The 22834-nt window shown below is 48.1% G+C and overlaps 1 protein-coding gene across 1 annotated transcript in view; it reads left to right on the top strand.

Annotated features, from left to right (window-relative positions):
- The window catches only part of JTB (jumping translocation breakpoint), a 184345-nt gene that overhangs the window by 104495 nt on the left and 57016 nt on the right, over positions 1-22834 (top strand). The window contains exon 5 of the mRNA XM_069651547.1: positions 15061-15140. Within this exon, the coding sequence (XP_069507648.1) occupies positions 15061-15140 (80 nt within the window). The remainder of the gene's footprint in view (positions 1-15060; positions 15141-22834) is intronic.

The raw sequence follows: 22834 nt of genomic DNA, 5'->3' as shown, positions 1-22834 counted from the left end.
ACTAACCCTGTGATCCTACTATAATGTATATTTTCTGGTCTATGCTGCTTATGTACCCAGAGCACTTCATTCAACTGAGGCCCCACTTCTGCCCCATCCATCCTCACCCATATCTTACATTTATCCATCGAGAACCATTCCCTAATAACTTGGATTTGGCCCGCCTCATTATACCTTCAGAAGCAGGAACCCTCCTTTAGTTGTGGGTGCTGTTAAAATCTTGAAAGCTACCCGTGATCTCTTCCCATTCCACCCAAATTCCGTTATATCCAAATAAATGGCAAATAAAAGAGGAGCAAAAAGGGATCCCTGTTTCATACCCCTACTGATAGGAATCTTTTTGGAAACCTGGTAGTTGATTATCAGACGTATCAAGGGATCCCGGTAGTTTGCCCCCATGATACTAAGCAAAAAAAGACCTGAATCCCATATGTGTTAATGTTTCGAAGATGAACAACCATTCTACCCTGTCAAAAGGCTTCTCTGTGTCCAGAGAGAAGATCGAAGGGGTCCCGGCCTTTGACACCTTTTCAATCAGGTGCATCACCCTCCTAGTATTGTCGAGCAACTGATGCTGTCATGCAAAGCACGACTAATCTGGGCCTTTAAGTTTATGAAGTAGTGAGTCTAGCCTATTACCCAATATCTTTGCATATATTTTGGCCTCTGTATTGATTAAAGCAATTGGACAATAAGACCCACAAGAGGGTCCGGTCCTTGTTAGGTTTGGGGAGTAATATTACTTCGCCCTCGTTCATTGTCGGGGTAATCCCTCCTTCAACCTTAATAGATTTAATAAGTTTAACTAATTTGGGCACCAAATCCATACAAAATGTCTTAGTTGGGAAACCGCTGAGTCCCGGTGCGTTATTGTTTGGTAGGTTTTTTTTTATTACTTTTAGCACCTCCTTCTTGATTCATATCGGATTCTAGTCTTTCCCTTTCCATCAGTGATATTTTGGGCAGGGTCACACCATCAAGGAACTCCCCCCTGCGGAGCCTCCGCTCGGCACTCTGATGCATATAGTGGGGCGTACAAACTGGAGAACTCCCTAGCTATTTGGCAGTTGTCAGTTACCACGCCTAGATGCCCGTGTGTTAAGGGCGCTATACAAATGTATAAATAAATACAAATAAAATAAATAAATCAACCAACCCCTTTCGTCTATAATCGCCTCTTTGCAGCTACCTGGCCGCAAAGCAGTTTTGCTAGAAGTCTGTTAGCCTTGTTAGCCTTCACATAATTTTGTTTAGTGAACAGTAGGTACTTTTCTGCCCTACCTGCTCTTAGTAACTCCAGCTGGCCTTTGGCCATCCCAAACCCCTTCAGGTTTGCTCTGGTGAGATTCATCTCCATTGTCTGCATACTAGTTCTAACCTCTTCCTCCTCCAGATCCACTTCCAATTGTCCTGCCTGCTTTTCCCTGGTGGCCTTCATGGTAATTTAATTCTCCCCACAGCACCACTTTCAAAGCATCCCACCTGATTCCTTCCGTGGTAAGGGATGAAGGATTATTCTCAAAGGAGTTATTTTATCTTTTATGCCCTCTTTAAGAACTGTCTTTCAGCTCTGTTGGGAAGTGCCAACTCCACATACTGCGTTTCACTCTCGGCCATCGCAGGCGAAAACTAATTGGGCGTGATCAGAGAGTGATGAAGTACCCAGTTCTACGACATCCCACCAGCTGAATGGACGTCCAAGCCTGGCCAGTCCTTGAGTGGGACCCATGTACATGAGAATAAAATGTGTAATGGTGATCTTGGGGGTGCAATGACCCCATGCATCAGTTTGGGTTCAACCGTTCCATCCGTAGTTTAAGAGCTTTGGGCAGAGCAACATTGCCAGTGTAGATGCCCTACTCCTATCTTTCCTAAGGTGGCTCATGCTATGTTGAGGTCCCCTACTACCTAGATATCCTCTGTAGCGTACTCTTGGAAGGACTTCCCTGAGAAATCTGTCCTGTTCCGCCTTTGGGGCATATACATTTGCTATGGTTAAGTTCCTGTTATCTATCAACACATTAACGAAAAGGAAGCACCCTTTCTTATCCTCCCGCCCCTCTGGACCGTTAACTTTAAATTATTACTAAAAGCCACTAACACCCCACAGGTCTTGTCTGAGGCCGCTGCCTGGAAGATTTGGGGAAATTCCCTAAATCGGACCCTGGCCTGTCTATCTTCCGAATGTGTTTCCTGAAGTGCTAGAACTTCAGCTTTCTCCTTACGTAAAAAGTGGTCTGAGAAATGAACTCAATCAGCCCCTGCATCATGCTCTATGTCTCGGGTTTTGACTCATGGTGGCTACCCCCCGTCCCCTAACATTTGGGAGCCCTTCATGAACTGCAGTATGTATCTAAACCGCCTATCTGTGAAACTGATAATCCTGCGTTTTGATCTATCCCAAAATCCAGCTCTTGTCCACCCCTCCCCCGCCCAGTCCCCGCTGTCCCCTCTCCATCTCCCCTCCCACACGAATAATAAAAAACAAACCAATTGTGGGATATGGCCATAGCCTACAGCACCCTGGGCCTAGCCCTCGGAATGCCTACCCTACCCAACACATGTGCAAGGGCATCCTAAAACCGAAATTGGGTAAGAATCTGGGTCACACAGGCGCTGGGTCAGTATAGACGGTAGTTGGATACATTTATTGGATACTGAAAAGATTTTCAGAGGAGTCTTGTTGCTTAGTATTTTGGTGAGTTTATTACACATTTCAGCCGACACATGTTTCAACCCACCTGGGTCTTTTTCAAGGTGTGTTGGGTGAAAATAAACATCTGTGTGGATGGTGAGCTCTGAATTAGTAGCTTGTGTTAACCTGTGGGGCCTGTGGAGCCTCTGCATAAAGATGAGTGGTCTTGGCGATCTTTCGAAAGATCAGCAAGACCACTCATCTTTATGCAATTACATTCACCCAACCCATGCCTTGAAAAAGACCCAGATGGGCCGAAAAATGTGTCAGCTGAACTATGTAATAAAATCGCCAGAATACTAAGCAGCACAACTCCTCTGAAAATCTTTTCAGTATCAAATTACACTATCCAGTTACTATCTATACTGGACCAGGGCCTGTGTGACTCGGGTTCTTACCAATTTTTTTGTCCTAACCATTACTGAGACGGTTACCTATGATCAGTGCTGTGACCTATACATTCTAGTGCACTGCTTTACGTCATGGTATCCTAAAACCCTCTCTGAGATTCAAATAACACCTCTACTATGACTTCATCTCCAGTGAGCCTCCTTTTGTGCCTCTTGTCTAACTCCAATGCCTTGGTTCTCCCTCCCTACCAACGGGTGAGATTGCATATTTACGAGCATATTTGTTGTCATTTTTTGTTTGCTTGCTATTTTACTAAATTGAATTAGAATAGGAAGTACTGAGTGTTGTGGAATATTGTTTATGTATTTGAGTATCTTGTTGTAATATTTTGAATTTGCACCTCAACCTAGCACATAGATAGTATTTAAAATCTTGAATTATTACTTTTATTTTCTTCTTGTCTCCCGTGATGCAGCCCCACGTGGTCTTCAGCACGCATGTGCGGGGGCTTGCGTCTGTGCAGGGTGCGCTAAAGGCAAGCCCATTTGTGCCATGGCTGGGCCATGGGCCTTACGGTTTGCCAAGATATCGCTGATGGCCTCTGGACAGCGATAACGCACCAATCCTAGGCCATCGTTGGTATAATGCATTAATATTTGCATAATGACTTGCTGTCATTAGCTTCGCTTGACACTAGTTTCCCATCTGGGTTTTCCTGCTCCCGATCTCCATTGTCCAAGCTCACTCTCAAGATTGACGGACCCGAAATGGGAAGGGACAAATGGCCTTCTTCTAAATCATGTTTTATTATTGGTTTTTCGTTGCCATTTCCCAGATCCGCAGTGGCTCACTGAGAGGATATTCATACACGTATTCCCCCCCCCCACCAATATTTTATGCTTCACAGAAACCTGGTTTAAACCTGCATCTGATCCTGACATTGTGCAGATTCTACCCCCAAATTATAGAATTTTGTATCTTGACAAGAACCGACGCCCCCTCTGCCCCCCCACCCGCCACCAAGGGTCGAGGCTTCGAGGCTTGGATCCAATTTAGTCAGCAGTACTTAACTGTACTGTGATCACCTTGATATTTTGCCTTGTGAACTCGATCTAGTTCCGCTTCAAATTGCCCCTTAATGTTACAATTCATATACTATTTATCAGACCACTCCTTATCCTTTAGCTAATTTTGCTTGTAAATTCACTCAATGTATTTCGGAGCTTGCTTTCGCTCACTCCTTTTTATGGATGATTTCAATGTGTGGCCTAACAATCCTACTGACATTTGCTGATATTCACTTCCACTTATGTTTATGTAGCCATCTTTGTACTCGCAGTATGGTTCTTACTTTGTTTATTCAATGTTTTTAATCCTGTGCAGGTTCCCTGGTGTGATTATTTTCTACTTTCATTTCTTCTATTCCTCCCCCACTTCCTCCATTTACCTTTTAAAGCTCAGCAGTATTGCTGCCTCAAGGTTAGGGTGGGTCCTTCCTTTGTGCCTGATCATTTAATGGCCAGTACACCTCCTCTCACTGAGAGAGACAGTTTGGATCCCTGCACTGCCTTACTCAACGCTATGACAGAGGTGGCTGACACATTGGCTCCAGTTAAGACCATTCAATCTAAACTGTCCCGCTATAAAGCCTTTTCTATTGCAAATTCCTAGACTTTGCATGCAAAATGCAAGCTGGGGGACGCTCCTTCTCTGTCCTTGCCCTACCCTATGGAACTCTCTTCCCTACCATCTTTGTGAAATCCCTGATAACTTTCGTTTTTGCAAAGCTCTTAAAACGACCTGTTGTAATTATTCTATGGTTTTTGACGGTCTCCTCGGTTGCCTTTTGTCAGGGCATAGATGCCCTTGACCGATAGTTAACTCTTTACAAATATAAACACATGCATACATACCATCACCACAGCTACCCTCCCCTGAGTAACCATAGCGCCCTGACCAGTTCAACAACCCTCTTGCGGTTCCAGCCACGGCGGTCGGATCCTGCTGGCCCAGGTAGTCCAGCTCATCGTCGGCCACAGCCTCTTCCTGCTAGGTGGCTTTAGCTCGAGACCCTCCCTGTTTCTCTCTTCTGTTCTGCTAAGAATACTTAGCCCTTCTTTAAGGGTGGTGATACTGTGATGTTTGCCATCCCATGAGAGCAGCAGCCCAAACGGAAATGTCCATCTGTATCTAATCCTATTCTGTATGAGAGCTTGAGTTACCGGACCCATTTCTCTTCTCTTCTGAAGTGTAATTTGCGAGCTGTCCTGCAATAGCTAGATTTCTTTACCATTTATACGGATTGGGCTTGAGGTTCTGACCGCTTTCCATATATCTTCCTTTTAAGCACATGAAGCCAACGCAGCCACCACAACTCTTGACCTAGCCCCTGGCTCCTTCCTCCTGGGACTGGTACGGTGAATCCTGTCGAAAATATTCAAGTCGCTTGACACATCCTCCAGGAGGTCCCCGAATAGATGTTGAACCGTAGGCTGCATGTCTTTGTCAGTCACATCTTCGCTGAGGTTTTTGATGCAGATATTCACTTGGCGAGACCAGTTCTCTAAGTCTTCAATTTGGATCTCCGGGTTATGTGACAGCCTTACCAGGCATTCCAAGATTTCCTTGTCCTTCCTCACGTCCTCCACCACTTCCTTTCCATTATGTCAACCCGTGCCTCGAGTTTTGTCAGATCCCCTTTATTTTCCACCATTGACTCTGTCACGTCTACTCTTACAGAGGAGATTTGCTCCTGAAATGCCACCAGCAGCTTGTCCTGGAAAGTGGTTACATTAAATCCTCTCTAGTTATTGCTGTTTCCCTGCCTTATCTTGGGCGAACTGCAGCTGTTCCCACCGTTGATCCCCTTTACCACATATGATAAGCCTGTATGACCACTGGGTGTCACCCGGACCTTGTTCTAGTGGGCCAGGGTCTGCTTTTCTCACCTGTCAGCCGGATGGCTCCCCCCAGCACTCCCACGCAGGGGCCTGCTTGTGTCCTCTGCCCTTGTTATTGGCAGGGCCTGTATCTTCAGACTGTGTCCCTTACTTCCCCTCCGTATCCGGAGGATCGAGCCTTCCTTTACACATGCTGCCTCCCCTCCTTGATCGCACAGATGTGTGTGTCCCTCTGCAGTGGGCTTCCACCGCTGTGGACCTGACCCGCCAGGACTGCTGCCCTGATGCTGTTTGAGGGTGCCACCCTTGTCTATGGCGCAGACCAACACTCCAGCAGTCCGATCCCCCAGGGAGAATGATTCCCCTGGCTGGGCGGCCGCCGAGGGGGGCACAGAGAAATGGAGGATCGTCTCTCCTAATATGCTTTGGAAACAGGTGCGGCCCGTCCTGCACGCCAACGCCATCAGCGTACTTGCTACCGGCTCCGGGGCTCATTGCTCGCTGCCAGCCGGGACACGACTGGGAGATTGGGAATACCATCCTCTGTCCCCTGTCTGCGGTGCTGAAATGCAGCCCCGATAGACCTTTTACCAAGGCCCACTCCATAGAGCTATTGTGCTCACATCCGTCCACAGCTCGGCGCCATCTTGAATCATTTCTAGGCTTTTAATTGAAACAAAATATCCTCATATGGAAAAGTTTGTTTGGCAACAGCTCCCTCGTCATGAGGGCAGGAACTGTAATGGCCCAGCAGCTGAACAATGATGGTTTGCAATTCCAGTATGTAGGATTAATTAAAAACCTCCATGATTGAGGTGGCGCTGTGGACTAGCCCAAGATGGCTGCCTAGCTCTTGAGCTCCATGTGGCTCCGGCTGAAATCCGCCATCAACTGCGGTTCCTTTTGCCTGCACTGCTTTATCTTCGGTGTAGCTGTTACCCCATCCCTTCTGGCAATCTTGCTGCAACCCTGACCCGAATTGGCCCCGGGAAGCCTGCGAACGGAGCTCCTGGGCCGGCTGGCGGTTGGTTCGCCGGGCCTTAGCGGGCGCCTGGCTCCCGCCCCCTGCCCTCCTTCATCAGCCGCTGTCGGCGGCCGCAGGGCGCGGAGCCGGCGTGCGCGGCCTCGTCTGCCCGCCTGGGGGCCTCTGACCGCCGGACGTGGCGGCTCCCTTGAGGACACCATCGAGCGGGGGACCGCTGCCGGGACCCGGGCGCCTCGCCTCCTCCTCTGCGATCGGCGCCAGAACACTCGTCTTTACGCGGTGACTGGGCTGGAGCCTGGCCGCCTTGACAACACACGGCCTGCGTCCCTGGGCTGGGAGGGGGCTGCGGGGGCCCGCGCTGGAGTGCGACCCCACCACTCCCCTGCTGTCGGAGCGCTCGTCCCAGCGACCGGACTGGGGCCTGCCCGCCTGCCCGCCTGCCTCGGCCACACTGTTCCTGGGCCCCGCTTCTCCCTCTGCATACAGTGCCGGACCACTCATCTCGTCTCGGCGGGGGGCGGCTGGCTGGAGCCTGGCTGCCCTGAGATTGTGTAGCTCACACTACTGGACTGGGGACTTTGAGGTTGAGGTGAGGAGTGGGGGGGTGCGCGGGCGGACCCCCATCATCTTGTCTAACTGCTCCTGGGAATCCTGGCCCTCTCACTCTGCCTTGCGTGACATCTGAACTGCCTGCACCCGCGGGGTCCTGGGTCTCTGGTCACAAACTGCTGCACCGCCACACATACTGGAAGCCCGGACCGCACTGGGTTCCCCCTCCATATACGGGCTACTGGTGGCTTCCGTATCTCGGGCCCAGTGGGGCACCGGGCCTGCGCATTCCCCCCATTCCATCGGGGGCACCTGGCAAGCGGCTTCTACTCAGTATCCTCTGGCATGATTAGAGGTGGACCTCTATGAAACAACTGTCCAACTTCATTTTCGGGAAATCACTTGCTCGCTAGGGCTGGCTGCCTTTTCCTATTGACCCCTGCATGGTCTTTGCTTCCTACTTTCCTGCGGCCTCCCCGAACCCACTGCTTCTATAATCTGCCTGGGCTGCCGCCGCGGGTGCGGTGCTTGACGGTTGCCTCCGCTTTGATCCTTGGGCTACTCGCCTTTTCTAATTGCCGTGCCCGCACGCTCTGCCATGCGGAACCTGGTCTTCGGGGGGCCACTGGTGCGGCACCCTTCGCTTTTCGCCGTTCGCATCCTTTGACTGTCCCCTCTACTCCGTCGTCTGCCCCAGGGGCCCTCTGCCATCAATGCCAAATAAAACCAAGGGGGCCTCCGGGAGGGGAACCATGGATAAATTTGCCAAATCAATCCCGAGGGAGGAGATGGGGGCACACATCGTCCTTGCAGGAGGACCCGGAAAGTGACACTCCCTCTGGGGCGAGACCCCCGATCTGACCACACTTATGGAATCCATGGCCAAGAACTTAACCTCTTTCCACGAAAAATTGGACGACATTAACGCCAATGTTGCTTCTCTTAAAACCCGAGTGGACCAGGCAGGCACCAGAATTACTGAAGCCGAAGGTAGGATATCCACGAACGAGGACGAGATCCATGTGCTGCAGAGTACCGTTGCCTCCCTATCGCGCGACATGAAGAGTATGAGAGCCAAGTGTGACAACCTAGAATCGCGCTCTCGTAGAAATAACTTACGTATAATCGGGGTCCCTGAGAACGCATTTAAGGGCCGCATGGAGGACGCCATCGAAGCTCTACTCAAGGATCTACTAGGCAATCCGAATCTCTCACCGTACTTTACTGTCGAACGTGCGCACAGGGCCCTGTCCCCGCGGGCCAAGCCGGGGGATATCCCAAGGCCCATCATTACCAGGATCCTCAACTATCGGGACAGAGACCTTATCCTCCGACTGGCCCGTGAAAAGGGAGACTTGCGCCATGAGTCCCACACCATCAGGATCTTCCCGGATTTTTCAATTGCGGTGCAGCAGGAGTGGAGCCAATTCCATGGGGTTAAGAAACTGCTTAGAGAACGCAATGTCCCGTATGCCATATTGTTCCCGGCACGTCTCAAAATTACTCATAATGATAAACTATACTTTTTCACTGTCCCGGATGAAGCGGCAAAATTCATCGAGGCACACATACCACTCCACAATCTGGCACCTGACCGCGCTGGCGTTGACTGACCAGATGTAGCTCAGTCTGTCACTGCTTCACCTGGCTGGTAATCCTTCAATGTGCATGGGTCAACGGCAATCTTCTATCATCAACAATGCGGCCTGGGTACCCTCAATTTATTACGGGCTGCGGCCCGGCTTTGGCGCTGGAGACTTGCTTTGGGACCCTACAAAGACTCCGTATTCCGCAGAAACCTGTTTTTGACAGCTCATGCTGTCTTACACAATGTTTAAGTAGCCGTCCACACGGCAACAGTGCACCTCACTGCAATTGCAATGTTTATGTTTTGTTGGATGCTACTGCTAGTTGGCCCCAGTTGGGCCCTGGAAAGGGCATATCCCTGTTGGATTTCACCCTTTGACCCTTCCTAGTGACGGTCGGGTTAGTTGGTGGCACGTGCATCCGGGGGGGGTTGATTTCCACTGCACGTTGTGGGTGGGCAGTGAGGGAGGGGGGTGGTATGGTTGGGGTCTGGGGCTACAATATAGTAAATGACGGGGGCGGTTTGGCAAAGCACACGACATCGGGGCACCCCCGGGGGGGCTCTCTTCATTCACCGTGTAAGTTCCTACAGCTGTTGTGGGATGTACGTTAGTCTTCTGAAATGTCCATAACAGTGATGTCCTGGAATGTCCGGGGTTTAAGTAACTACACCAAGGCGTGCAAAATCATGGCCCATGCCACCAGACATGGTTGCAAGATATTGCTATTGCAGGAAACACACTGTAGGGGCCCGCTAACTAGGTGCATGGCACCTCATGGGGTCCACACAGATACTTCACGGCTTACTCGACCCGCGCCAGAGGGGTATTGACTATGATCCACAGGTCACTTAAGTTTGTACTCCATAAGAGCTACATCGATCCAGAGGGAAGGTACATTATCCTACATTGCGCAATAGCGAACAGGGACTATTTACTGGTTAATACGTATGGCCCCAATGTGGACTCTCCTGACTTTATTGACCGGATTGCTTCCATACTGCTGGGTTATGTAGGGGTGCAGATCATTTGGGGGGGGACATGAACTTTATATTAGACACCACACTGGACAGAACAGGCACGGCCCCCAGACTCCTTTCCAATGCGGCGCGCAAGCTCCTTGCACATAGCATTGCCCTTGACATTCGAGACCCCTGGCGGGCAATGCACCCGCAGATGCGTGAATATACTCATTACTCTTCGGTGCATGACAGCTCCTCCAGAATTAATATGTTCTTCCTGTCTAGTTCTTTGCTGGGGAGGGTGTTGGAAACTCAAATATTGGCGCGCACCCTGTCGGACCATTCACCGATCCGGCTATCTATAGACCTGGGTGTGCCCGCCCCTACAATTAACACTTGGCGTTTCAAGTCCTTGGCCTTACAGGACATAGTATTTAAGGCTGATATTTTGGCCGACATCCAGTCCTACTTTGAACTTATTACACCTCAAGCTACTTCTATAGGGGTCCGGTGGGAGGCTTTCAAAGTCTTCATCAGGAGAATGTCCATATCTAGGGAGGCGGGAGTCCTCAAGGCCATTAGAGCTGCCCTTGCCCGCTCTGAAGCCAAATTACGCGAACTTGAGAGCGCCCATCCTACATCTTTTGACCCCGCTACTCTATCCCAGATCAGCAAGGAACTCCATTTTTTTAACGAACAAGCCACCAGGGAAGTCCAATACTTCAGTCGCCCGCAGGCGGCTCGCAGGTATGGAGAGGGGGACAGACCTGGCAGGACACTGGCTGCATTGGCCAGGGTTGAGTGGGGCCAAACCCAGATCACTTGCATCAAGGACAGCCTGGGGTCGGAACGGTGGTCTGACCAATATATTCTGGAGGTCTTCACAGACTTTTATTCAGAGCTGTACACCCAAACCCCCGAGCACAGTGAGTCCCAAATGCGCGACCTCCTCGAGCAGATCCCCATGACTATCGTCTCCCCCGCTACCAGGGACCAATTGGATTGCCCCATCGTGTTGGATGAAATAGTTGAGGCTATATCTAAATTCCCTAAAGGAAAAGCACCTGGTCCTGATGGGCTGACAGCTGAGTTCTATCAGGAGCAGGTGGCTATCTTAGCCCCCAAACTGCTTGAGGTCTGGAACGAGTCGCTTCGGCTGGGCACTCTTCCCCCATCGCTGCGCGAGGCCATCATCACGGTCCTGCCCAAACCCGGTAAACCCACTAACGAGTGCGGATCATATAGGCCTGATGAATTTGGACACCAAAATCTTCGCCAAAGTGATTGCCAACCGCTTCCTCCCGGTCATGTCGTACATGGTCCATGATGATCAATCAGGCTTTGTACCCGGAAGATCAACATCCCACAACATTAGGAGGCTGCTTAACGTCATGGCACGCATTGACCAACGGGTGAGTGCGGTTGCGGTCACACTGGATGCCCAGAAGGCATTTGACATGGTGTCTTGGAAATACATCTGGTTGGTCTTGGAAAATATGGGGTAGGGCCCAATATGATAGCATACATTAGGTTACTGTACACTTCCCCGGTGGCCAGGGTGCGAGTTAACTCCCAGACGTCCGGTCTGTTCCCTCTCTTTAGAGGTACTCGACAAGGCTGCCCGTTTTCCCCGATCCTCTTTGCCTTGGCAATTGAGCCGATGGCCGATTACGTCAGGGAGCGGCATGCACGAAGAGGGGTGCGGTTGAAAGACTCCCCCGAGATCATCTCGCTTTATGCGGACGATGTACTACTCTTTATAAGAGACCCCGCTGTTCATCTGGATCCAATCTTACGTGACGTCACCCGCATAGGTACATACTCGGGGTTCACTATAAATTATACGAAATCTGAGATCTTCCCCCTTACTAGCTCCACGATGCAGCCCACCACCGAGTACCCGCTCCGTTGGTCCCCGAATGGGATTAAGTACTTGGGAGTCCAGGTGTCCCTCGCCAAAGAATCGCTACTAGCAGACAACTATCGGGCTGTAGCTGAGCAAGCCGAGGCCAAAATCATGCGCTGGCGTACCCTTCCACTATCACTAGCCGGAAGACTCGCTGGTAAAAATGATCTTGTTACCCAAGTTGTTGTACATGTTTGGTAATGTCCCTGCCTGGCCGGGTAGGAAATATTTCACGAACCTGCACAAATTGTTTGCTCAATTCCTATGGCACTCTGGCGCGGTGAGTAAAAAGTGGTCGGATATGTCTTTGCCCTACGACAGAGGGGGTTTCACAGCCCCAGACTTGCTGCGATATTAGACTGCTTCACAGGCGCAGTTCGCGTCTTACTGGTACCCTGGGCCCCCACCCAGTCCCCACATTAACCTTGAGGTTCTGGCAGCGACAGGCACCGAGATCATGTCCTTGATTCTAAACCAGCAGTATGTGCCGGTCTCTCCCATTCACCCGGTCCGGACCACGGTACAGGCTTGGGACCAGATATTGAAAACCTGCGACGAGCAATATCCGTACTACAAATGGCTCCCCGCCTGGAGGTTTCCCGGGCTGGAACCCACACATGACACCGCCCTGGCGCGCCACTGGGAGGCCCTGGGATACCGCACCCTTACCGATTTCTATCCAGAGGGACAGTTTATAACACAGCAGACGTGGAGGCCGAGGCACTCGGGTCCCGTTCAGGAGCTCCTGCAGTTCTACAGACTCCGCGCTGCCTTCCGAAATGCATGGCCTGTCTTCCCCATTGAACCCCAGGACTCTCCTGGGATTGCTTACATCGCCAACTCGGGTGGCGCCCGCGGGGTGGTTTCCTCATTATATAAGCTCCTCTTGGCCTCTCCACTTCCATCCAGGGCCCATGACAACTGGGCCTCCGAGCTGGAACTGGAACTTACTGATCAGCAGTGGGAGAAGATGTGTTCCCATACTAGCAGGGTGTCCCTAAACTTCCGCTACCGCACCATACAATATAAATTACTCAACAGGCTGTATTACACTCCAGGTAGAGTGTCAAGGTTTGCTTGCTCTGATCCTCGGCTGTGCCCCCGCTGCGGTGCGGAAGGCGCTGACCACCTGCACATGTTTTGGGACTGCCCGGAACTGGCCACATTCTGGAGTAAAGTCATAGAGACATTGTCTGTCATCACTGATACTGTTGTGGATCCTGATCCAATGGGGGTTCTGTTTGGAGTGTGGCAGCCCAGGGGAGCTAGAGACATTATTAAGTTCTTAAATGTAAGCTGTATCATAGCCAAGAAATGTGTCTTACCAAGCTGGAAGAGCCCCAGTCCCCCTACATTCCAGAAATGGTTAAATTTACTCATGTGGTCCCGACACTGTGAGGAAGAGTTTCTGGGTATGCTCCCAGTACGTTCTCGTCCTCGAAACATATGGTCTGCATTCAACAGCTACTTGATTAGCTTAAATGACACTTCCTCGGTGGATGAGTCCTCCTAACGTCTCTATTGCTGTTCGGCATGTTGGTGCTCTGTGATGTGTTGTTACTCAACCGCTGTTACCATACTTCTGCCTATATGCTCTGTATTCACTTATATCTGCAACGAATTTGTCTATTGCTCGGATGTGTTTATGCCTTTGCCTCTGTCAGCAAAAATAAAAGTTTTAAAAAAAAAAAACCTCCATGATTTGGTTTCTTAGATCCACGGGGTCAGGTGGTCCATCTCAACACATTTTTCTATCTTTCTGGGAGGAAACTGAAATGGACTACAGTTGTGAAGCCAGGAAATCGAGGCCCAGTGTATTAAATGCAGGGAACCAGTCAGCAGCGTTCATCAATTTTCTTTGATCAAGTACACATAAAAAAAGAAAACTCATCCAATAATTTGATAGTGCTAGTTTTTATACTGTTTATATCGGAAGTACTGTAGTTGGTACAAAATATATTTGTGAACATTAGAATTCTTGCAATACTGCATTAGGACAGTAATTGGGTGGGTTCTCGGTCGTGTGCATTTATTTTTTAGAAGAGGGCACTTTTTTAATCTGCCCAAACTGATGCTTCGTTATGTCATGCATGATTTTTGTAATGAGTCAAGGACTGTGTACTATGTCATTGTGGGAAATGTGTGCAAATGGCAGTCATATTGTGGGCAGCCTGGGAAGTTCCAGTTTATGGTTAGACTGGTGGGAGAGGCCCCATTTGATGTGGAACTGCCCTAAACACATGCTTCATCAGTGCTAGGCTTGTGGCAGATGAGCTAGTGTGAGAACATTGGGATTTCAAGCCTGGCAGATTTCCTGAACAGTGGGAGGGAAGTGTGAAGCTAAAGTATTAGTACTTTACTGAAGGCGAGGTGGGCTTTTATGCAGCAAATACTTCGGCATGGACTGTTCCAGATTACCCTTCCGTGCAGAGAAGGCAGTCCCTTCCAGGTGCTTCTTTGGTAAGCCACTGCCATGCGATGCACAGTGATTGAGAGGATGTTTGGGCTGATATCAGACCAATCTGGGCCTGTGCCATGGACGGTGCAGTGGACTATGCAGAGTGCCTTTAACTTATTTGGCAGACACCGGGCATTATTGAATTGTACACAGCACTGGTGTGATGCTAGTTCTGGAGCCAGTTGCTTTCTAGCCACATTGAAAACAGTCTGCGTATTTTGTATGTTGGAGCTTCTATGTACAGTGCATTTATGTAAGCAAGGTGGATAAGTACTATGACGTGCTGATTCGGAGGGCAACTGAGGCAAGGAATGGTGTGCTTAAATGAGCTGGAAGAATGGATTTACTGCATTAGTTTAGGAAGTCGCTGCTACGTTCGTGCTAAGGAAGACGCCCAGACTGTTTGCCATATCGGAAGAGGGAGTGGGGCGGAGTTATCCCAGCTCAAGTGGCCTATGTGGGCTTGATGCACACTGGACACTTCCCTTGCTGAATGCCAACATTTTTGGACTTGACTTAAAGCGTCCGCTTCAGCGATCTGGGGGTTCATCAGTGATGTGTTCTCATTGGGTGTTCCTGCAACAGAAATGCTCTCTTGATATGTTTAGTATTTTCAGCTGTACACATGCCTTCTCCTCTTTGAAATCAATGTGTTCGTTTACCCACAGAAAATCGTGCCTGAATGCCTCCCCACCGGATATGTGGAAAAGGTCAATTGTCCGAAGTCTAAGAGAGACGAGTATAAGAGGTACGGAACACTTGCATGCATGCGTGTTTGCCCAGAGTGGTAGGTCGGAAGTCTGCCACCACGGCACACTATTCTCGGCTATGTGATAAAGGCACTCCTCGAGGTTATAGGTTCACAGAAGTGGTGTACCAATATCCTTGTTGGTGAAACTCCAATTGCACACCAAAATGGGGCATGCTGTCTGTGCTAGACCTAGCCTCTCACCATTCCATTGCCTTGCTCTTCATTAATTGTGCTTGGTGCCTTCCACTTCCTTCTCATTCCCCTCATATGCAAATGTCTCACCTACACAGCATCCACCTTCTAAAAATGTATCTTGCCAAAAGTACCCTCTAATCAGGCGATCACAGGCTCTAACTTGAAACCACTCAAAGAATTGATTGCTTTAGGCAGCCAGCCCATTTTTTATGTTGGTGTTTTCAAAACTGATACAAATGAAATGGATATATTTTTTTTAATGTTACTTTTTATTTGCATTTTCAGTAAAACTTTTCCACATAAATTGTACCCACCTTCCCCTGTCCCCCCACCCTCCCGGTCCCCTTCTCGCTCCCACCTCCTCCAGTCCGGTTCTGATCCTTCATTCGTCTCCTTCCTCTTCTGTACATTCCCTCCTCATCATTTGAGATTTAGGTACCATTATTTGATGAAGTCCCTTGCTGACCCAGATTCCTGCATATGTAAACGTCCCGTGACAATTACAGTAATCCCAAAAGGCTCATTCTTCTTGGGCACCACCGCCCCCTGTCCTCCCTCTGTAGAAACCCCAACACTCTTGACCAGTCTGTTCAGTAGGTTTGGTGGTCTCCTTGTAGAGAGTAGGTTAGCCCCTCGAGGGCTGCAAGTTCCATACTTTTCCGACCCCATTCGTGTTCCATCGGGGGCTCCTTCGACTTCCATTTATGCACTGGTACTAATGCCCCTGCATCATCAGGATGACATATACTTTGCGTTCTGCTCTCGAAGTTAGTTCGTCCACAGTTCCATCTAAGCCTATCAGTACCAAGCCTCTATTAGCTTCTCCCTTTACTCCTAGGGTTTGTTCGGCTGCTTCCTGTATTACCCCCCCCCCAGTATTCTTGGATGTGGGTGCATTCCCACCAAATGTGGCTCGAGGTTCCCTCCATCCCGCATTCCCTCCAACAAAGTTTGGATTCTAGGGGGTACATTTTGTGGAGTTTTGCTGGGGTTAAGGGCCACTGTAGCATACATTTTATCCATATTTCCTGGATCTGAAGGGACCTTGTGAGCTTAGGTATGTTCACCCATAGTTTTCTACAGTCTGCTTTGTTTATTGGTTGTCCTACTGTCACTTCCCAATGTGTCATGTATCTCTTTCGGCCCGTGTCCGCCCCCTTTTTGATGTGTGAGTAAATTGTCGCTACTATGCGCTTGTCCCCGGTGTCTATTGGTAAATATTTCTCAAAGGAAGTTAAAGTGTGCATCAGCACTTCTTTCATTAGGGGGTGCTGCAACCAGTGTCTTATTTGGGTATTTCTGAATCGCTCCTCTTCTCCCACCTCCCACAAAGTTTACCTTGCATTGGGTAAAGGACTTGGTCCCTCGAACATGTTGCAGATGTTTTGGCACCCTCCCTCCCGCCATTTACTGAAGGCCTTCCCTATCCACATGGGGTGAATTGTGGATTGCGAAAGATTGGTTTGAGTGGGGACGGGAAAGAGGTGGTGTGGACATGCTTGATTATTTCATCCCAGGAGTCTCCAACCACAGACACAATCTGCTTTGGGTTTCCACTGCCCTGTCCATTGGTCTCCATATCTTGTCCCTGTTTTCCCTCAGCCAAACTCTAATCACTCTTGTTTGAGCAGCCAGATAGTATGCCTTGAAGTCTGGTTCCCTCATTCCACCCCTGTTCCTTGGCATCGTCATTACCCTTTTCACTATTCTCGGTCTTCTATTGTTCAAAACAAATTTGCTTGTGTGTTTTTCTATAGCTCTAAATAAGGAGGCGGGTACTTGCACTAGGAGGGGCAAGAAACAGTACAGCAATTGGGAAAGGATGACCATCTTCAACACATTAATTCTACCTAACCATGTTATGGTTTAAGGGCCCGCGTCTATCAATGTGTTCCTAATGGTGTCTAGGAGGGGTGGGTAGTTAGCAGTGTAAAGTTCTTCTGTCACTCTTGTTAGTTTAATTCCTAAATACTTTATGGCCTTCTCGACCCATCTATATGGGGAGTCCTTTTTAAGGTCAGTCTCTACTTCTCTTTCAATCGTCAGGTTTAGGATTTCGGATTTGTGTGCATCTGTCTATCGCTCCAAGGGATGTCTCAGGGTGTGTTATAGTTAGCAACATGTCATCCCCAAAGGCGGCTATTTTATGGTGTCTTCCCCCAAATGGCACCCCTGTTATTTCCTTGTTTGCTCTTAATGATGCCAGGAGAGGCTCCAGGTGAATTGCGTAAAGCAAAGGTGAGAGGGGGCAGACCTGTTTTGTGCCGCGCTGTACTTTGACGCATTCTGTTAGTCGTCAATTTATGGCTATTCGCAGTGATGGTTTCTGGTAGTTATCTTTGTTCTTTGCCAAAGATTTGTCCCCAAATCCCATCTTTTTCATAGTGGCAAATAGGAACCCCCCACTCGAACCTATCGAACTCTCTCTCAGCGTCAAGGGCTATTAGGAGAGCTGGGGTGTCTTTCTTATTGACCTTCTCTAGGAGATGCACTATCCTTCTGATGTTGTCACTAGTTTGTCGGCCCCTAACGAATCCTGATTGGTCTGTGCTTACAGTGTCTGGAGGGATTTGATCTAGTCGGATTGCTAGTATTTTCGATAGATTTTGACATCAACGTTGATTAAAGCAAATGGTCTATATGAGCCACATGCGGTTGGATCTTTTCCCTGTTTTGGTATTAGGACTACTTTCACCTCTTCCATGGATTGAGTAATGGCCCCAACAGAACTAAATTCGTTGAATAGGGTTACTAGGTTTGGTAGTAAGGTTTCCCTGTGTGTCCTGTAGAATTCTAAGGTGAATCCGTCCGGGCCTGGTGACATATTGAGGGGCAATGCTTTTATGGCCCCTCCAATTTCCTCAATAGTAATTTCTTGTTGTAGGGTTTGCCTCTCCTGCTCTGTTATTCCTAAGAGATTGGTTTTCTCTATGTATCCCTCTTGGGTTTGTACTGACAGATTGTCTGAGCTGTACAGCATGGTGTAATATCTAAAAGAATTCTTGGGTAATGTCGTCTGTGTTAGTGCTCGTGTTATCCCTAACAACCTTTACTTTAAGTATACTTTCGGCCTTCTCTTCTTTTCTCAGGATCCTGGCTAAGAGCCTTTCTGATTTGTTTGCTTTATTGTAGTATTTTTGTTTGAGGGATAATGGGGAGCGTTCCGCCGCCCTGGTCTGTATGAGATCTAGTTGGGCCCTTATGGTTCCATATTCCCTCCTTGTTTCCCCGCTCGCTTCCACTCCCATCCGGGACATTACCTCCTTGAGCTTTCCCTCTAGGTCTTTTTCAATGAGTCTCATTTCTCTGTTCCTACGGGTTTTGGTGGCTATGATTTCCCCCCTGATTGTTGCCTTGAACGCGTCCCACCTCGTCTTATGGGACGTGTCTCTGGATTTGTTATCTTCAAAAAACCTAATATCCCTTCCGTGGTCTCTTGTCGTAGTTTGTAAAAAGAAAGAGGATTCAACTTGGGAACCCTCCCGTCCCCTGCACACTTTCAAATGTTTGGATTAATCCAATACAGTTGTTCATGAGTTATATGCATTGTACATATTTTTGTTTCTAACAAATATGGCCAGACACAGAAGTGTGAGATAAAAAATATATATTTATAGCCAAGCTATATTATTTTCAACAAGAATTATAGTTCAGAGACAGATTATTTACAGTGCATAGAAACAAAAATGGAATCAATAGATGAAGCTCAAATTGAGGAAAAATAGAGTCCAAATTAAATGACGACGCGTTTCGAGGAAGTTCTCCTCTTCTTCAAAAGGCCAAACTTGGACTCTTAACGTAAAAGGAAAAACACAAATTCAGTAAAGAAAATATTGTAGACACAATTCATAACATATTCAATTTTACAATTTTGAAAATGTTGTGACATTTGTTGTAACATGTCATAATATGCGTTGTAATACGTGCAACATTATAAGGTGAATTATGTGGTCAATGTTTGACAGAGAAACTGAAGGTCAATTGATACACCCCTTCCTGTAAAATAGACAGTAAAACGTACATCATATTATAGTTCAGTGGAAAGATCCCTCTAATGGGACTTGTCAAGTGGATGGTGAAACATAAGCTGAAGTGAATACCAAAAAAAAAAAAAAGAATAATGAGACTAAGGTACTTTATCCCTGGTCCTTAGATAGACAAATGCTAATGCATTCGCGCTTACCTGGAGCGTCAGGGGACAATCCTGAACAGGGTCAGTCCAACCGAGCGATTTGTTCACGAACCATGGAAACAGCATGTGACCATGGAGATAAATAGAGGACTAGAGTTATAGACAAAGAAGAGGGACTAATAAGCAATCAGGCCGAAAAGATCGGCCATCTTGAAACGAGGTTATAAGTTGTGATAAAGTATGAACCTCTAGATATACAATAACTGGGAGTCATTTGAATCGAAAAGTGTGAAATCAGATCGATTGAAACGAAAAATTCATGAGGTGCAGAAACCTAGTGTAAAATATAAACAGGGCATTACAAATCCTAGTCCGCACATAGTAGAACGGGGAGAGGAAAGCTAAAAAATGTTTTATTGGTTTACCGTGTGAAATAGAATTGAAATAAGTAATGAAAAAAGGGGTCATAAATTGGGTAGAACGCTCTGATCTAAGACGGAAAAACAAATATAAATATCAAATCATCAGAGTAAGGTTACTGAATGACCGCGTGTAACCTCTCAGTCTATAGTAATTGGAGGATATAAATTTACATTGTACACGAAGAGGGAGACTAACCCTAGCTCTCTCTTTTTCGCATGAAAGACATAGTACAATGTGACAATCTCAGTCGGATAAACGCATTTAATTTACAAGAGGTCAAAAAGGTTTGTCGTAGTTTGTCAACTTTAAACGGGAAAGTGGGATAACACCATTTCCATGGTGCGGGGGGCTAAGTTCCTTTTGATTGTCAGCAGGATGGACGCATGGGGCCTCATTACGAGTCAGGCGTTAAGGGGTTAACGGCGCCGTAAACGGCGCCAACCCTTAACGCCTGATTCCGAGGTCCCTTTGCGCCATGGTGAGTTTAACGCCTGCTTTTTGCAGGCGTTAAAATCCATGGCCCTAAGGGACCATGGTGCTAATTACGCCACCGTAATTTACGGTGGCGTAATTAGCGCCTTCCCCACTCCCATTATGCCCTATGGGGCAAAAATGGGAATGGGGAAGGGTAAATCCGCCATCCACCATGGTGTAAACGTAGTTTACATCATGGTGGTAAGGGTACGACCCAGGCGGTAACTTACCGCCTGGGTCGTAATGAGGCCCATGGTCTGACATCGTCATTGTCCCCACAGTCATTTCTAATCTCCGTCCCAGAAGAGTGCACAAAGTCCATACGTAATCTATTCTACATTGTGACGGGTGGGCGTGTGAGAAGGTGTATCCCTCTTTGTCCCCCTCTGTTTCCCTCCATACGTCAGCTAGTGTGAGATTTTGGATTTTCTCCTTCAGTTCTTTCGAGCGTTTCCCCTGTGCCCCTAAACCCTTCTTGCTCCTATCCCTTGCAGGGTTCCAGGCCATGTTGAAGTCTCCCGTTAGGATTATGGGGACCGTTGCAAATCTTTCCAGTCTGATCAGTGATTTTTGGATAAATGTGTCTTGTCCTGTGTTTGGTGCATATATTGTGGCTATCGTGTACACCTCCCCCCTCCCCTTTAAGTTCACCGCTATGTATCTCCCCTGAGCATCCCTGTGAGTCTCTGTGACTGTAAGGTCAAGGTTATTCTGGAGGGCCAACAGCACCCCCCCCTTCTTACTGTTATGCGTTGATTTGTATATTTGGCAGACTCTCCTTATTCTTATTCTGTCCCAGGCATGAACATGGGTTTCCTGCAAGGTTATTATGTCGGGGCTTTCCCTCTTAAAATATCTTTTGATTTTCCTCCTTTTCACTGGGGAATTTAAGCCATTGACGTTAAGGGATATGATTGTGAGCTTATTGTGTCTAGCCATGGGTTTGAGGATCTTCCGGTATTTTTTGCCTGTTCATAAGCTCTTGTCCGGACACTCCCCTCCTTCTTCTTCCCCTGGTCCTCCTGTCCCCCACCCTCCCCACCCCCCCTCCGCTGGGTGGGCTCATCCACCCGCTAGCCCCACTCGAATTGGTCTCTTGAGGGTTGAACCACTGACGGCGCCCCAGCTCGGTTCTCTGCAGGTTATCCCAAACCCATTCCAAGATCCTCCCCCCACCCAACTGTCCCCCTGAGACCATCCGTGTGAACGTTCTTGTTTGCCCGTCCCAGGCTTGCACTGCTAGTAATCCCTTGTACATCATTGTGTTTATTGTTCAGTCTGAGTTCTTTGCAGGATCATTTTCCCTCTCCTGTTTTCCTGGTGCGGGCCCTTTTAGTTGTGGTTGGTATCCCCCCCTTCTTCAGTCTTTTAATTCTCACTGTCGACCATTCTCAGGGTTTGAGGTTGCTTTGGATCTTTACTGAGGGGTCTACTGGGGTTTGATCATCCTCTTCGATCCCAAGGATTCTTGCTCCTTCTTCATAGGACACTATTCTGTGGGTTTTCCCCTGCCAGTCGAAGATCAACCCAAATGGAAAAGTCCATCAGTATCTAATTTCTTTGCCTCGTAGGACTGACAGGATTGGGGCCATTCTTTTCCTTTTCGTGAGGGTTATCTGGGCCAGATCCTGGTAGAGGTAGATGTCTTCTACATTGTAGGATATTTGTTTCATCTTTCTCGATTTTTGCAGAATCTTTTCCTTAATTGAGTAATCATGCATTTGAATTTAGTGCCTTTTTTGGCTCTCACTGCTAAAATTGGATTTAGGGGTCCTTGTTTATGCATTTGAATTTAGTGCCTTTTTGGCTCTCACTTCTAAAATTGGATTTAGGGGTCCTTGTTTATGCATTTGAATTTAGTGCCTTTTTGGCTCTCACTGCTAAAATTGAATTTAGGGGTCCTTGTTTATGCATTTGAATTTAGTGCCTTTTTGGCTCTCACTGCTAAAATTGGATTTAGGTATCCTTGTTTATGCATTTGAATTTAGTGCCTTTTTAGCTCTCACTGCTAAAATTGGATTTAGGTGTCCTTGCTTATGCATTCGAATTTGGTGCCTTTTTGGCTCTCACTGCTAAAATCGAATTTAGGTCTCTGTGTTTAGGCCATGCCATACCTCCGTTGACACACCCACCCTGGCATCCACCTGGCTGCACTCTGCGCTGCCTAAACCTTTTGTTCTAATAACCAGACTTCTGCCTGGTGCATTCTGCACTGCTTTACTTGATGTGCCCGACATTTGAATCTAGCCACACTGCATTTTGCATTGCCTGAACCAGTTGTGCCTGACAAACGCTGACTTTTCATTATGGTGCCCTGGTCACTATACGATTGATGTTATTCAGTCAATGCCAGGCTTTGCTCACACTGTACACTCAGGTCACCTTTATGTTTGCTGACACTTAGTCTAATCTGGGCACTTGTATCCACTGTGCCGCTCTGGTCTTTGATGCTATAGTCCCATTTTAT

Source organism: Ambystoma mexicanum, chromosome 1p, assembly GCF_040938575.1.
Source record: "Ambystoma mexicanum isolate Mex_15411 chromosome 1p, UKY_AmexF1_1, whole genome shotgun sequence".
NCBI classification, from domain to species: domain Eukaryota; kingdom Metazoa; phylum Chordata; class Amphibia; order Caudata; family Ambystomatidae; genus Ambystoma; species Ambystoma mexicanum.
The sequence above is the reverse complement of the archived record's forward strand: the minus strand, read 5'-3'. Positions and strand labels throughout refer to the sequence as shown.